Source organism: Rhincodon typus, chromosome 6, assembly GCF_021869965.1.
Source record: "Rhincodon typus isolate 14 chromosome 6, sRhiTyp1.1, whole genome shotgun sequence".
NCBI lineage: Eukaryota > Metazoa > Chordata > Chondrichthyes > Orectolobiformes > Rhincodontidae > Rhincodon > Rhincodon typus.
In genome coordinates this window covers 39,408,174-39,426,153 of record NC_063337.1, presented here as the reverse complement: position 1 = coordinate 39,426,153, position 17,980 = coordinate 39,408,174, and the positions used below count along the sequence as shown (strand labels likewise).

General features: G+C 39.9%; 1 protein-coding gene across 1 annotated transcript in view; it reads left to right on the top strand.

The window, feature by feature from the left end:
• Nucleotides 1-16,906, top strand: part of parp4 (poly (ADP-ribose) polymerase family, member 4) — a 130,932-nt gene extending 114,026 nt beyond the window's left edge. The window contains exons 31-35 of the mRNA XM_048598301.1: nucleotides 447-1,402; nucleotides 2,477-2,672; nucleotides 3,473-3,575; nucleotides 14,526-14,658; nucleotides 15,781-16,906. Of these exons, the coding sequence (XP_048454258.1) occupies nucleotides 447-1,402; nucleotides 2,477-2,672; nucleotides 3,473-3,575; nucleotides 14,526-14,658; nucleotides 15,781-15,964 (1,572 nt within the window). The 3' untranslated portion in view covers nucleotides 15,965-16,906. The remainder of the gene's footprint in view (nucleotides 1-446; nucleotides 1,403-2,476; nucleotides 2,673-3,472; nucleotides 3,576-14,525; nucleotides 14,659-15,780) is intronic.
• The last annotated feature ends 1,074 nt before the right edge of the window (nucleotides 16,907-17,980 follow it).

Genomic DNA, 17,980 nt, shown 5'->3' with positions numbered 1-17,980 from the left:
ACTAACTGTTGCATTTCTGCATTGCCCCCAACCCATCCTTGTGCTCCCACACTACCACCTCTGCCTCCTATTTTGGAATGTCTCACAATGATGAATGCCGCTATGTTTCCTGGTTTTATTGGAACAAAGGTTTGCCCATCACCAGCAAGCATTGGCATTAAGAATAATTTGATGTCAATGACATGTTGGATCAAGCTGGACACAATACAGGCAAAATCCATTTTTAAAAACCTTTTCATGTCTTTTCATTTGGACCAGGAGAAGCAAGCACTTTAAAGCTGGCACATAGAAGGTGATGAACCTATAATACAGACCTGTGTTCAACCACTATTTGACATAGCTTGTTATTTCATAATGTGCTAACAGTGTACCATCGACTAGTTTTGTTTAATGATGTTCATAGCAGTTTGTTTCAGTAATTAATGTGCCTTATGTTTAACTTATAGGAACTGTTGCAAGAATGGAAAGTTTCCAAGAAAAGCTTTTTAAAAAAACATGATCGAGGCTTTGCTGAAGCTTGCTATAATGCAAAACAAAGTAACGCTTTAGCTCATATGGAATGTTTCTCGGGCACAAATGCATCACCTACTCCTTCTGAAGAGCCTGTTAGTAGCTGTCTGGTAGATTCAATTCCCAGTCCATTATATGCACCTCAGCGTGATGTATTAAATAAGTCAGTGAAAATGGCTACTAAAGAAAAACCTGATGTTCAGTCTTCAAAATATTCTAGCTCAAATGAAGAGTTAGGTTATTCATTGGATGCAATGGGCTTTGGTCTTGAAAGTAGTCCAATTTTTCGCAATTTTGGAAGTCCAGCACATTTTAATTCAGGATTTTTAGCAACTGGTGCTTCTTATATTAAAAGGAAACCTTTTGATGAATCATTGTTTGTAAATTTTCCTGAGCAACATCAATCACTTTTTGGTTTAGTTTCTTCAGAGGATGCATCTCTTTCTCTTGGAGGTCCAGGTTTTTCAGCAGCAACAGTGCCTTCTGATATATGTTCACATGTGTATAAATCACCTTGCTCAATGGCTGAAGGTCATACTGAATATTCTGCCGGCCCTGTTGAACATTCATGGTGTTCTTCAAGATCTCCGTCATCTCTTCTTCGTTCACAAGCTTCACATTCTCGTCGTTTCATGGCTTCAGCTGTTGCAAATAGAAAATCATTAAGTTTTGGTTCAAAGCTGCAAATTCCACTAGCTTTAAGTTCAGAAGGTTTTGGCTTTGCTGTTTCAAATACTTCCCAGGATCAAAACATGGTTAATCAAAAAATACCACAATCTCCATCCATGGACACAAGCTTGACTACCACAGATTCACTCACCACTAAGACATCTTCGAAATTTAAAAAAGTGAAAAAATTTAAAACAGCTTCCGATGATGCTCAACGAGTCAGGTAAAAATAATTCATATTAAGAGATTTTCTCAATCTTTGAATGGATGCATTATTTCCTATGTTTAGTAACATTAAACAAAAATTAATGGAATTTTTTTGATAAATGTGATAAGTCCTGATACAATGCATTATGTGACTGCCTTGTCAACAAATTACAAGCACACTGTCCACAAGACATTCTCATGTTAACATGCAATGTCTCTGAACATTATATATAGTTTATATATGCAACATTTTGCAAAGAATCTTCCAGAGTTGGTCAATATCAGGGAACTATAGAGAAGATCAAACTAACATAGACCAAACTTAGAAAGATCTTTTCAATATGCCTAATATTCGTCACATGGTGGTGACATCATTGGTTCTATTTCCCCAATGGATCTGCTTGTAAAGGTGATGTCTAGCTTAGCTACAGTGACTAGAAACAGTTCCATTTCTTGTTTTTGGTGAGTTAACTGCTCTCAATGAGCCATGAACAAAGACTAGACTGCAATTAGCTATACTGTAGTGAAGACTGTGAGAAGTTAAGATCCCAACTTCCAATTACTATTCAGACCTCTGCTAGAAAATTAGTGTGGATGTTGGAATTACCTGCTTTTGTAAAGCCTGTTGATAACGACTAGTTGATGCATACATGCATTTAGACAAGTTACTGAAGAGCCTTACAACAGTAACCCATGGTCAAGTCCACACCTTCAGGAAGGGTAAAAAATTAGTAAGAACTAGAAGCATGAGAGTTCTACTGAGTGGTTAACGCAAGTGCAGAGAGACATTATTTTGAATGTGAGAAAGCAACTTTTTTATTTGAGAATGTTATTTTTACTAGTGGCTACGGAAGAACAGCAAAGATTTTTTTTGATCAGTAGAAAGGTACTTCAGCTAATGTCAGCCAAAAAAAATTTGTTGAAATAAAAACAAAGTGCTGCAGAAACTCAACAGGTCTGGTAGCATCAGTGGAGAGAAAAAGAGTTAATGTCTTGATTCCGAAATGACTCCTCTTCAGTTTTTATTTTTAATAAAATTTAATATTGTAACTGAACAAAAATTTATTTACCCTTTAAAAATGTGTTGCAGCGTTCATAAACTGAAGAAAGGCTCAGCAGAAGTATTAAAAATAGAGAACCTAAAATTAAACCAAGTCACACATGAAGGTTCCAAGAAACATTTGGCGTTTGGCAGTGTTCAGAGAGAAAAGGAAGATACAGAGAAGGTACTAAGAAGCAGAAATTGTAAAATACCTTGGGTGCAGCTCTTCACGTGGCAAAATAAGGTAATTCTTTTAAAATATTTTCTGAAACATTTGGTGAACTGCTTCCCTCCTTCAGTCCGTCATTTATATGATCTGTCTGTCTTCCTGTGTTAGGGTGTTAGGGTAAAATTTTCTGCGTGTTTGTGCCAAAGAAAGGATACTATGGGCTTAAAGTAAATACCCAACATAAAAGACCAAGGAAACTCAGTTGCAAGTCTGTTACGCACATAATTAAACAGCTTGTTTTTTGATGACTTACACAGGATTGCATGACTGCTCATCAGAATGACTTCATCACCTGGCTAGAGTTGTGTATACAATTTCCTGCAGCTACTGGCTCAGAGTTGTGTACGAATAAAAACTGATTTTTAAATGCTGCAAGTAACAGCAATTTTTGTGGTGTTTGTCTCCTAATTTTACCAACATTCCCTTAGCAAGTGCCAGTACTGAATAAATGTTTTGATTCTTTACTACAGCCATTGACAGAATATTTGCCTTTTGTTCCATGACATCTTCTGTCATTTAATGTTCCTCACCTCTTAATCTATCCAAGATCTTTTTTCTTTTGCTTTTTATCACCCTTTCCTCTTTCTCAACAGCACAAAACCCATCACATTTCCACTTCTGTTCAGTTTGGAAGAAGTGTCATATTGAACTCAAGATGTTAACTCTATTTTTTTCTACAGATGCTATCAGTTCTGCTGAGATTTTCCAGCATTTTGTTTTTATGTCAGATTTCCTAAATTCCTTCTATTTTGCTTTTATAGTTATATTCATTGTTTCGTTGGTTTTGATCATAATATTTTTCTATATTTTTGCAGAGTGGCTACTGGAATTTTACATCTGACCTTGGAGTCTTGTTCGAAATTAATTTGGAATATCTAACAGATGTTTTTCTTATAGACAGAGGCATTAATTCTCTAGGTAATCAATATTTTAGTCTCCATTAGAGCATTATTCTGCAAGTGAACTATTGGAAGCTAACAAAATTTGAGTCAGAATGTAAATCATTAAGCAGAACCTCCACGTTGAGGATGCTGGAAGTGGGGAACATCGAAATGTTTGACTGAATGGGGCTGGTTGGAAGTGAGAGATCATATTACGAAATCATCAAGAGTACATTGAACCCGACAATCGCTCATATGCTTCTATTTCATTTCTGGTCTTGCTGTCTTATGAACAGGAAGCAGAGAGTAGAGATATGTGTGCCTTTCTTGTGTTGGTAGGCTGTCACTATTGGAGAGCCTCAGGGTTCAGTACTATTCCTCAGTTATTTAAATGATTTGCATGAGGGGTTTAAATGTAGGGTTGCTGATGGCACCAAGGTAGATAGGTAAGTAAGTAGTAAAGAGGGTGTAGAGATTATACAAAAGGATATAAACAGAGTTAGGGTGTTGATTAGCTCAGTTGGCTGGATGCCTGGTTTGTAATGTAGAGACATGCTGACAACAGTTTGTGTTCAATTGCCACAGTGGCTGAGATTACCATAAAGGACTCTTCTTCTCAACCTCTCCCCTTGCTTGAAGCAGGGTGACTCTTGCGTTAAGCCACCACCAGCTGTCTCTATCTAATGAGATAGCAGGCCTGTGGTACAGTAGGACTATGGCAACTTTTATTGGGAAACAAGGTTAAGTGAGCGGCAAAATCGGCAGATGTGTACATGTAATGTGGATCATGTGAACTTGTCTGCTTTGGCAGAAAGAGTAGAAAAATAATACACTATTCCCATGGAAAGATTGCAGAACTCAGTGGTGCAGTGGGATCTGGTGTCCTGGTCCATAAAGTTAGTATGCAAGTACAACAAGTGATTAAGAAGACAAGTGGAATGTTGGGACACCCACTTTCATCTCTCCCTCTCACGTTCCAGGAGAAAAGCAAACCTCAATGAGGCAAAAAGAGTTAAGGTGGGTGGTGGTCTGCCCAACTCCTCATCCCTTATGTGGAGAGATCCTGACTCTGACCACCACGAGGAACTGACTGTCCAAGCCCCTGGACTGTTATTGGAGGCAGCCCTTGACCTACTGGGCCGGGACCTCCTGAATAGAGGCTATACCCTTTGACTTTGAAATGGTCGTGAAAACACAGCTCCTCAGTGCTCCTAGAAGAAAGTACAGTGTAAAAACACTGATAAAAGGTTTTCTGTATTAAAAATATTTACCTCAGTCCAGATTTCTATTCAGCCATTTTTGATTTTAAATTGACGCAAAAATATTTAAAAAAACCTGCCTGATGCCATCACTCCATTTTTGGTGTAAATGGAAGTTATCGTCAAAAACCTTCTACTCCAAACTTGCCATTCTTAAAGGGACAAATTTCAGAGGGTGGAGGTGAGGTTCAGAAGCTTAAATGTTTCTTATTATAAATTGGGCCATGTGCATTTGGCATATTGGAAGTTGCGAGATAGACCTATGGGACTTATAGAAGTTAGTGAAAATAATTCGGAGATGGGAACACAAGAAGATAATACCATGGGCCCAGTTGTAACTCTAACTGTAACAAAAGGCCAGCTGTAAATTCTGTCATTAGTAAAAGAAGTTGTAAGGTAGATGAGAGGTATGCAGAATTTCTGTGAAAAGGAATGGTGACTCCCTTTTCTTCTGATGAGGTAACTAAGCCTATAACCATACTAAGAATTACAGGTGCTACACAATCACCTTTACTGGAGAAATAATTGAGTTTCCCTCCAGAAAGTTTGATGGAAGCTAAGATATTAATAAGTTGGATTGGTGGAGAATATATTCCAGTTCTGTTATATAAAGTACAACTAGAATGTGTTCTGTTATCAGAAGAAGTAATTGGCGCAGTAGTGAAAGAATTACCTGTTGAGAGAGTAAGTTTACTTCTGGGTAATCATTTGACAGGGCTAAGGTAGTAGCTTCACTAATAAATAAAGATTGCCCAAAGGAGGGAAAAGAAACGAAACAATTATCGGAACAGGTTCCTGGTATCTTTTCTGGTAATCAGGGAAATGGTTAAACAAAATCCATCAATAAGGTGTGCTGTGACACCACAAGAAAGGGAAAGGATAACTGAAACTTTACTGAAGGGTGAAGATAATCCAGGTGGTGTTTGTTACGACATCCTTAATTACAGCACTAAAAGCATATCCTGAATTAAATAAATTGGCAGTCAGCTTATACAGAGGTAGAGGCTGAAAGAGTTTGAGTGCTATTATCTTAAGAACGGAGTGCTGATGAGGAAGTGGAGACCCTATCATACACACACAGACCAAGAATGGTCAGTTGCACGTCAGGTCGTTGTACTGCCTAGGTATCCTGGAGATGAGCTTGGCTGTTGATAGCACAGCATGAAGTTTTGAAAGCTCTCTGCAGAATCTCCTACACCAGTTTTCAGAAGCCCAAGGAGCACAATAATGAGTGAAAAGTATTATTAACTATACCGAGTTAACTAAGAATGTGACCCTGATCAATGTTTCAGAAAAGCAACCAAAGACTCCACATTTATGCCTGTGAAACATCGCATCATTTAAGTCGTGTGGACAGTTTTCTTATTTTCTTTTATTTATCCTTGAACTGTGTTTGTTTCTCTGTCTGACCTTTGTGTGACTTAGGGCTGAAAACAAATGTTTTGGGTTTAAAGCATAGACATTAATTAGCGTAATGGGGATCAAGGAGTTGGTGCTGAGGAAGCTTCAGCCCCTGAGCTTGTCTAACAATTTTGAGATTCTTGCTCTCTGTGTGGATGACAGCAGGGACTATAGGGAGGATGAGCAAACTGACCATAGCACCGTGGTACAGGGAGCCAGTCAAGAGCGGGGAGAAAAGAGAAATGCAGTTGTAATTGGGGATAGTATAGTCAGGGCAATAGACACTGTTCTCTGTGGCCAGGATTGAGAGTCCCAAAGGCTCTGTTCCCTGCCTGGTGTCCAGGTTCAGGATATCTCATCTGGGTTGCAGAGGAACTTTGAGTGGAGGGGAAAGATCCAGTTGTCATAGACCACATAGGTACCAACAATACAGGTAGAAAGAGGAAAGAGGTTCTTCTGAGGGAATATAAGCAGGTAGGGGCTAAATTAAAAAGCGGAATCATAAAGGTATAATCTCTGGATTGCCACCTGAGCCACAAGCAAATTAGCACAGGGTCAACAAGATTATACAGGTAAACGTGTGGCTCAAAAATTATTGTGGGAGAAATGTGTTCAAATTCATGGGACATTGGCACTAGTATTGGGGAAGGAAGGAATTGTTTCAATGGGACAGGCTCCACTTGAATCACGCTGGGACCAGAGTCCTGGTGAATTGCATAACAAGGGCCATGGATAGGGTTTTTAACTAAACATTGGCACGGAAGGGTAGGGGGGAAGATTGGGTGGATTCAGTTACATAGAAAATTATGGGAAAAGTTAAAGGGGAGAGGGCTCTGCAGAGGTTATTAAAATTTCCAGAACAAGTAATAGGACAGGGAGTATGGACTTCAACTTTCCAAATATTGATTGGAAACATTTTAGTTGTAATAATTTAGATGGAGCAGATTTTGTCCAGTGCGTTCAGGAAGAATTCCTGACACAGTATGTAGATAGACCAACACAAGGAGAGGCCACTTTGGATTTGGTGCTTGGCAATGAACCGGGCCAAGTGTTAGACCTGTTGGTAGGAGAGCATTCTGGCGGTAGTGATCATAACTCTATTACTTTTACAATAGTCATGGAAAAGGATAGGTACATACAACAGGATAAGGTTTATAATTGGGGGAAGGGTAATTACAATTCTGTTAGGCAAAAACTGGGTAACATAAAATGGGAACAGATGCTGTGAGGGAAGAGCACTATTGAAATGTGGAGATTGTTTAAGGAATGCATACTGCGTGTGCTCAATATGTTCGTCCCTACAGGCAGGGAAGATGCGGTCAAGTGAGGGAGCCTTGGTTCTCAAGAGAGGTCGAACGACTGGTTAAGAGGAAGAAGGATGCTTATGTAAGGTTTAGGAAACAAGGAACAGAAAAGGCACTAGAGGGATACAAGTTATCCAGGAAGGAGCTGAAGAAAGGGCTTAGGAGTGCTATAAGGGGGCATGAGAAAACCTTGGCAGATAGGATCAAGGAAAACTCCAAGGCTTTTTACACGTACGTGAGGAATAAGAGAATGACCAGAGAAAGGGTAGGGCCGATCAAGGATTGTAAAGGGAATTTGTGCACGGAGCCTAAAGAGATAGGAGAGGTCCTTAATGAATTTTTCTTCGGTATTCACAACTGAGAGAGTCCTAGTTGTAGAGGAGGACAGTGTGAAACAGGCTGGTAGGCTAGAGGAGTTCGATGTTAGTAAGGAAGATGTGCTAGGAATTTTGAGGAAGTTGAAGATAGATACGTCTCCCGGGCCTGATGGGATTTATCCAAGGATTCTATGGGAAGCGAGGGAAGAGATCGCAGGGCCTTTGGCATTGATCTTTTCGTCCTCACTATCCACGGGTATAGTGCCGGATGATTGGAGAGAGGCAAACGTCATTCACTTGTTCAAGATAGGGAATAAGGATAACCCCGGAAATTACAGGCCAGTTAGTCTTACATCAGTGGTGTGCAAATTATTGGAAAGGGCTCTGAGAGATAGGATTTATGATCACTTGGATAGGCACTGTTTGATTCATGATGGTCAGCATGGATTTGTGAGGGGTAGATCATGCCTGACAAACCTTATTGAATTCTTTGAAGAGGTGACCAAACACATGGATGAAGGTAGAGCAGTGAATGTGGTATGCATGGATTTAAGTAAGGCGTTTAATAACGTTCCCCATGGTAGGCTCATGCAGAAGGTAAGGAGGCATGGGGTAGGGGGAAATGTGGCAGATTGGAATCAGAATTGTCTGACCCTTAGAAGACAAAGGGTGGTAGTGGACGGAAAATATCCAACATGGTGCTCAGTTACGAGTGGTGTACCACAAGGATCTGTTCTGGGTCCTCTTCTATTTGTGACTTTTGTAAATGATTTGGATGTAGGAGTGGAAGGGTGGATTAGTAAGTTCGCAGACGATACAAAGGTGGGTCGAGTTGTGGACAGTGCGAAGGGCTGTTCGAGGTTACAAAGGGACATTGATAGGATGCAGAGCTGGGCTGAGAAGTGGCAGATGGAGTTTAACCCTGAAAAGTGTGGGGTGATTCATTTTGGAAGGAAAAGCTTGAAAGCACAATACAGGGTTAACGGAAAGATTCTTGGCAGTGTGGAGGAGCAGAGGGATCTCGGGGTTCATGTCCACAGTTCCCTGAAAGCTGCCACCCAGGTGGATAGAGTTGTTAAGAAGGCGTATGGTGTGTTAGCTTTCATTAATAGAGGGATTGAGTTCAAGAGCCGTGAAGTTACGCTCCAGCTATACAAAACCCTGGTTCGGCCACATCTGGAGTATTGTGTCCAGTTGTGGTCGCCTCATTACAGAAAAGATGTGGAAGCATTGGAAAAGGTGCAGAGGAGATTTACCAGGATGTTGCCTGGAATGGAGGGAAGGTCTTATGAGGAAAGGTTGAGAGATCTAGGGCTTTTCTCTTTAGAACAACGAAGGATGAGAGGTGACTTGATAGAGGTGTACAAAATGATCAGAGGTATAGATAGAGTGGACAGCCAGAGACTTTTTCCTAGGGTGGAGGTAGCTATTATGAGGTTTAAAGTGAGCGGAGGTAGATATAGGGGAGACGTCAGAGGTAGGTTCTTTACTCAGAGAGTGGTCGGGGCGTGGAATGCATTGCCGGAGAAGATAGTGGAGTTGGCCTCATTAGGGGCATTTAAGCGGCTATTAGATAGGCATATGGATGATAGTATAAGGTAGGGGTGGAGGTTAGATAGACCTTAGGATTAGGGTAAAAGTTCAGCACAACATTGTGGGCTGGTGGGCCTGTACTGTGCTGCACTGTTCTATGCTCCATGAAAGGATCAGAAATCTAACTTCAGGCAGAGCAGATAAGGGGACATCTATGAGAAGGGGGGCAGTCAGTGCAGGACTGAGGGTGTTGTACTTAAATGTGCACAGAATACGAAACTAAGTAAATGAGTTTGTAGTGCAGATTGAATTTGACAGGTGCAGTGTTGTGGTTATCACAAGGACATGGCCGTAAGGGGCTCAGGGCTGGGAACTAAATGTCTAAGGATATACATCCTATTGAAAGAATAGGCAGTGGGGACAGGGTTGTCTTGTTAGCAAGAAATTAAATCAATAGCAAGAAGTAATATAGGAAGGCATAGAATCTGTGTGAGTAGATTTGAGGAACCGTAAAGGAAAAAGGACTCCTAGCAGTAGTCAGGATGTTGGGAAGAAAATAAATCAGGAGATAGTAAAGGCATGCAAGAAAGGCAGTATTACAATAATCATGGGGCACATCAAAATACAGGTTAATAATGGATCTCAAGAAAAGGAATTTGTGGAATGTCTACGAGATGGTTATTTTGGAGCAGCTTGTGGTAGAGCCCACAAGGGAACAGGCAGTTCTGGATCTGGTGATATGTAGTGAGGTAGACCTGATCAGGGAGCTTAAAGTGAAGGAACCCCTAGGGGGCATCGACCATATTATGAGAGCATTCACCCTGCAGTTTGAGATGGAAAAGCTGGAATGGATGTAATGGTATTACAATTGAGTAAAGGTAACTACAAAAATATGGCCAGAGCTGACTGGAAGAGGACCCTAGCAGAGAAGACAATGGAGCAGCAATGGCAGGTGTTTCTGGGGCTAATTTAGGAGGCACAGCAGAAATTCATCCCAAGGAAGAAGAAATGTACTATGGGGAGGACAAGGCAACTGCGCTGACAAGGGGTAGTCAGGGACAGCATAACAGCAAAGAAAAAAGCATGCAATGTGCTGAGCATTAGTGGGAAGCTTTTAAAAGCCAGCAGAGGATAACTAAAACAAGTAATAAAGGGGATGAAGATGAAATATGAGAGTAATCTAGTTAGTAATATAAAAGAAGATTGCAAGAATGTTTTTAGATATATAAAATGTAAGGGAGAGGCAAGAGTGGATATTGGACCACTGGAAAATGATGCTGGAGTGGTAGTAATGGGGGTCAAAAAATGGTGGAGGAACTGAATAAGTACTTTGCATCAGTTTTCATAGTGGAGAACCAGAACTTATAAGCAAGACAGAAGTGAGTGTAGTGGCCATCACGAAGGAGAAGGTGCTGGGGAAGTAAAAGGGCTGAAGGTGGATATATCACCTGGACCGGATGGACTACGCCCCAGAGTTCTGAAGGAGATAGCTGAGGAGTTTGTAGAGGCATTGGTGGTGATCTTTCAGAAATCACCGGAGTCAGGGACGGTCCCAGAGGACTGGACAGTGGTGAATGTAACATCTCTGTTTAAGAAGGGAGGAGGGCAGAAGACAGAAAATTATAGACCAGTTGGCCTGACCTTGATTACTGGTAAGATTTTAGGGTACATTATTGGTCGGATGATATTGCAGACTACTTGGAAGTCCATGATAAAATAAGAATTAGTCAGCACAGCTTTGTTAAGGGGAAGTCATGCCTGACAAATATGTTAGAATTCTTTGAGCACAAAATGACTAAGTTAGACAACAGGGAGCCAGTGGATGTGATCAACTAGATTTTCAGGCGACCTTTGACTGCACAGGAGGCTGTTATAAGTACCTGAACAGGAAAGGTTTGGGAGGGATATGGGCCAGGAGCAGGCTGGTGGGACTAATTTAGTTTGGGATTATGTTCGGCATGGACTGGTTGGACCAAAGGGTCTGTTTCTGTGCTTATGACTTTATGACTCTATGACTCTGTTTCTAAGAGCCCATGGTGTTAGGGGCAAGGTACTGGCACGGATAGAAGATGGGCTGAGTGGCAGAAGGTAAAGACTGGAGATAAAAGGGTCTTTCCCAGGATGGCAGCTTGTGACTAGTGGAGTTCAGGGATCAGTGATGGGAGCATAACTATTCTTCTTATACATTAACAACCGGGGCGAAGAAACTGAGGGCATTGTTGCTACGTTTGCAAGTGACACAAAGCTAGGTGGAGGCACAGATAGTGTTGAAAAAGTGGGGAAGCTGTAGAAGAACTTGAACAGGGTAGGAGAGTGGGCAAAGAAGTGGCAGATGGAATCCAGTATGGGGAAGTATGAAGTTACATACTTTGGTAGGAAAAATAGAAGTGTAGACTATTTTATAAATGGGGAAACGCTTCAGAAATCTGAAACACAAAGGGATTTGAGAGATAACAAGGTGTAGAGCTGGATGAACAGCAGGCCAAGCAGCATCAGAGGAGCAGGAAGGCTGACGTTTCGGGCCTAGAGATTTGAGAGTCCCAGTTCAGGATCCTTTTAAGGTTAACATGCATGTTCAATTGGCAGTTAGGAAGGCAGATGCATTCATTTCAAAAGGGCCAGAATCCAATAGCAAAAATGTACTGCTAACGCTATATAAGGCTCTGGTCAACCACATTTGGAATATTGTGAGCAGTTTTGTGCCCTGTATCTGAGGAAGGATGTGCTGGGCTTGAAGGGGGTCCAGAGGAGGTTTACAAGAATGATTCTGGGGACGAAGGCTTGGCATATGAGGAGCAGTTGAGGACCCTGGGTCTGTATCCAATGGATTTTAGAAGAATGAGGGGAAATCCTATTGAAACTTACAGAATACTAAAAGGTCTGGATAGATGGATGTGGTGAAGGTGTTTCCACTAGTGGCAGAGCTAGAAAGGCTGCTTTGGTTCAGCTGTCAAACTGCATGTTGTAACATAAAACTTGCCGTTCCTAAAGGGGCAACAACACACAACTTAAAAAAAGGGCAGCGATACCAACAACACAGAAAAAACCTGCCATTCAGATTCTGACATTTTAAAGAGTATAAAGCCAGAAAAGGAGGATGGAAAGCACGTACCTAACCATAGATTAGAACATCTTTGGCATTCTGTCGGAAATTCAATTATTCAGACAGAGCAGCAGTCTTTACAGATCAGCAGAAAGCTGATAAAGCATGGTAATGCAAACAACTTCTTGCATTGGACACTGAAGGATTCATAAGAATAAAATCCTCTGTTATTTCTGACAATGACCACAAAGATCCTGTCAAAACTTTTCAGATTTTGGAAAATCAACTTAAAGCTTGAACCTCTTTCAGGGTTCAGAGACTTGAGTACATGTCATACTGCCAACAGCTAGTTGAAACAATGGACCAATTCATAGGGAAATGTCATCTTAAAGGTACAGAATGTGATTTCCCCGAAGCTAACTTAGTATAAAGGCTTATAGAACTCATCGTTGCCTCTCCACCCATCAAATCCTTATGAAAAGCATTTCTATCAAACCTAAGAATGTACCATTGACACTGCTAAAACAAGAATGCAATTTCAAAGCAATGGTAGCTGGCCAGCATCATGTGCAAGTGATTGACTCTTGAACAACTGTTACAGCTGTCATCAGATTCAGTGGAGCACCCAAATCTTGCATGAGATGTGGTTTATCTCCAAAGACAGTGTTGAGCATTTTGTGACTTTTGCAAGTTATGTTCTACAAGAGGACATTGGGTTTAAACTGTAGCAAATTCAATTACCGAGAAGAACACCAAGTACCACAGAATGCTGTGCAGCAGCACGTGAAGAAGGATCAACCATGGAACAATGCCAGAGAAGAATCCAAAGTTCCGTCCATGTCTCAGAAACATGTCAGCAAAGTCCAAGAGGCAATCAAATTGTAACAGCTTCCAGACCCTAGTCAAACAGTACTTGGTAAACCTGACACACTATGTGGATGCTGTAAGAAAAGCTGAAGCTTTTACTTCCATCCAAGTGATATATCCCAAAAGGAATGGACAACATGTGTTATGTAACAAGATTGAAATTGATGTGAAAGCAAATAACATTGATTTATGCATATTTGTAAATGATGAACTCAGGAAACTGACACAGTGTGGTGCAGTCCACACAAGATAACCTGATTGTTCACAATGGGTCTGACATCCCTTTTGCATTGTTGAAACACATGGACAAGTCATTATCAGTCTACAGGCATTCTTATGGTCCACTAGGTGACAATTCTGTCAGTTGCAGCACCAAGGGTTCCTGATTGCATTACTGAACCTTTCCATCAACATTACCCCATCTGGTTTTATGCTATTTACAACTTTAATGGCGACATGCATCCCAGTGTTTACTGTCCTCTTAAGAGCAGCACTAACTAGCTGTAATGACTAGCTTTCAGTGTACTCTCGCTGTCACCATCTTCTAGTACCCATATGCTGTCACCATGATGCCATTTTTGATTTTCTACAGATCTTAATCCACATCATATATCCCACAGATAGTTGGGTCCTTCTCAAATATTGTCAATTTAATCGGATATCTGAAGTTTATTACAATACAAACTACTTACAATTTATAATATCACAGATTTACTCACAATGGGTTCTGTGCTTACTGATGTTACTATGCATTACTCATACAATTAACTGACTTCATTACACAGAGAAAGTGACAGAAGGAGAGGCAGTATCTTTATTTTGGAATGTCACATGTCATGATGTCATATAATCATCGTAAAGATACAGTGCATGTGGGTTCTGGAATCCGTGCCAAGATACAACACTTATTATGTGTAATAATATGAAATGATGCCGTGTACATTCATTAAGAAGCGTTTTCTGACAGATAATAGACATGTATTATTATAGATGTTTACATATCTAAATTTAGCAATTAATTGCTTACCTTTTTTGTTTTAGTGTTGGTAGCATTTATTTGGTAGCTCATTTTAAGAAGGTAGTTTCTCATTCTCACTGTTGCATCAAATGATGTATATTGGCTAATAGTGGAAATTGCTGAGTGGAATTTCTCTGCATATTAATATGTTTGACAGAGTTGCATCAAAATCAGATTTTTAATAGTGACTTTTCAGACTAGGTTTTGAAGTAAGCATTAACTAGAAAATATTTATCCTTTGAAAGGTCACCGAGCAGCTGAAGAGATCGTATCGCTGATTGCTACACTCATGATCCTACAGTTGATTTGTTTCACTGAACAGTTGGAAGGGATTAAATTCAAATCCCTCCTTTGTTTGGACCAGACATTGGATTCAGGGTTTGTATGATATATAAATTGATTGCTATAAGGGAAATTATAGTATTGTAAATAATGTATTTTATAAAACATAAGATAGAGAATTAATAATTTCAGTATGCTGTAAAGGTCTGTAAAGTAACATTTATGGTATTCTTGTGTGGAATGCAGAACATAGATTGCAGTTTTCAGTCTTGCTGCAAATGTATGACAAGTAATTCATCTGTTGCTATCATACAATACATTTACATAATATTCTAGGATCAAGGCAAAAAGTATTGGACACTTTATTGATGCAGACCATTTCTTAAAATCAAACTTTTTGAAACAAACCCAAGATGCTCTTATAAAAAGCGAAAGAACTGTGGATGCTGTAAATCAGGAACAAAAACAAAGTTGTTGGAAAAGCTCAGCAGGTCTGGCAGCATCTGTGAAATAAAGAACAGAGTTAACGTTTCAGCTCCAGTGACCCTTCCTCAGAACCAGATGCTCTTGGCTTTGTTTCTCCCTCTCCAAATAAAAAAACAGTTTTATGTAGCAGTTTTCACAACCCAGGTCTCTCAAATCATTGCCAATTAAGTACTTTTGAAGCGTAGTCACTGATGTTAACTGAAGGAAATTCACCAGTTTAGGTACCGAATTTCCCTATCAGTGATCAGACAACTGAACTTTTAATTAAGGGATACACAACTGCTGGGACACCAGATGAAGTCCCCTGTTGTCCTTCAAATAATGCTTAAGTTGACAGACATGACCTCAGTATAGTATTTCGTTTGAAAAATTTCTCCTCAAACTGCACAGCAATGCCTCTGTAGTTTTGGAGTAGATTCGTAGCTCAGGTTATGGATATTGTGGTTGGTTGGCTCGTCGAGCTGGTTCGTTGTTGTACTGCAGACATTTCATTACCCTGCTGGGTAACATCATCAGTGCAGCCTCCGATGAGCCTTCAATTACACAGAATGTTCAATTTCCAAGTTAATGAAGTAAAACTTCTAACAAATTTTATATATTAGTGTTGACAATCAAGAAGAATATTACAAGTGTGGTATGTTAATCGATTAAGAAATCATTTTACACCAGGTAGATTTGTGTAGTGTTTTTATTGAACATATATGACCTAAAAACTTCCACTGTCTTCCACAGGCCAACATGTTGGGCAATACAACATGTAAAAAACGCCATAGCTTGGGCTAGAAAAACAGACAGACAGTATCCAGCAATCTGTAGTCGTCTGGAACTAGGAAGGGACTGGGAATCAGCTACTCGTCATCTGTTACGGATTGATCCTCTCAAAAAAGATTCACCACTTCAGCAGATGTTTAACTGAGAAGATTAAACATAATAATAATGCTTTAATATTAATAGAAGCAGAAAATGTTCAATATACTTGACATTATTATATTCAGCAATTAAAATCCAATTCAGAAAGGCATTCAATTAATTCAAAAGTTTCTAATGATGGAAAACTATCTTAACTGGGATATTACAAACATACATGGATAAGTATACTTCTAAACTTTATGGTGGTAGAAATGGTGCAAATAAATGTGCTATTGTTTGAAATATTTTTATTCTCCCTTTTACATTGGGTTGGACTTTCGCTCTTGGGTTGAGAAACAGAGGTCAGAACTATTTCTGGGATCCCACCCATTGTGAATTTCATGGCACCCACTTAACTGGCCCAAAGACTGGTTCACCATCCAGTTAAGGCCATTGGGCAGGCTGTTAAAGCTGAAGGACAAACCAAAGATCTACCTACTTGAAAGGAATAGCAAGCAGCACTAGAAGATAAGAGAGGAAGCGCAACAGGATGGAAGTGCCTTCTTCTCAAATTTTTCAAACCTAAATTGAAAAATGGCTCTTGCATCCACAACACCAGTGTTGAGAAGCAGAGGCTTTGCTAAATGATAGTCTCCAGACCTGCTACTGGAAGACTGTCTCCTTCACTGCCTGCTGTCTGTAGGAACCTGGGAACCTATTGGTAAAATCCCAGTCAGCTTCCTTTGGCCTCAAATAGATCCAATTGAGCGAGAACACTTACGTACCAGAACAACCCAGTTGTTTCCTCACATATTCTCCCCTGCTCCTCTTCAAACCTGCCTCCACAGAAATGGGTCTGACGTGGGATGGATCTGGGAAATTGGCCAATGGACCTGTTTTTAGCTCTATCTGCTGCTGATCCATGCAGCTGAAAATGTAATATTGTTAATTTTTGGGTTAGAAATGTAACGTTATATTCTCTATTATTAAAATAACATTTTTCATGTGATATGTATGCACTTTATTAGTTTGAACTGAATTTATATTTCCCAGAAAGATAAGTGAAAAGTCTTATCATGCTATCTATTGTAAAACTCTTGTTAATTATAATATTAAGATTTACTGAAGGCAAATTGAGTCACACTTGATCAAGTTGAATGAAATAACAGAGAGGATTGATGGAAGTTTTACGATGTGTATGTGGACTTACAAAATTGTTAAATGGAGTTCCACATAATGGACAGGTTGCAAATCAAAAAGCAAAGAGATGTAATGTGTTTTTTTCGCCAAGGGTTTAGTATTGGGTCTACTGGTTTTCCTGAAACTCTTAATGACATAGACTTGATTACAGAAAATTTAATTTCAAAGTTTGCAGATGACATAAATCTAGAAATGTTAGCAAATAATAGAGGATAGTAGATGATTTCAGGAAGACATTGTAAGACTTGTGACATTAAATGCAGATGGGTGTGAACTTATCAATTTTGGAAAAAAAATAATTGGGGGAAGTAAAACTAGAATTATGGCATTTTAAATGTGCAGGAACAGACACATCATTAAGGCTGTTAAAAGCATGTGGGATCTTTGGGTTTATTAATAGATGAATGAGTGCAGATTTTCATCCCTCAGTGGAGGCAGGAATGAGTAGGGAAAGTAAAGAACAGTATATGAATATAAGGGACAGTAATCAGTGTAGGACATTTAACCTCTTTAGCCTGTGCTGCCATTTAGCAAGATTATGGCTGATCTGATTGCAGCCTTATCTCCATTTGACTGACGACTCCCATAATGCTTAATGTCCTTGTCAATCTGAAAACTTGAAGTTCTTGACAGCAAAAGTGAATTTTCTATCCCTTCTTATCCTGTGCTATTTTTGTGTAGCATTTTCATGAGTCAGGAAAGCCTTGGTTCATAATCCTGCGTACACCTCTTCTGAGGTCAGAGGTGCCATTGTGAACTCAATAAAAACATGATGTGGAGGTGCCGGTGTTGGACTGGGGTGGACAAAGTCAGAAATCACACTACACCAGGTTATAGTCCAACAGGTTTACTTGAAAACATAAGCTTTCAGAGCGTAGCCCCT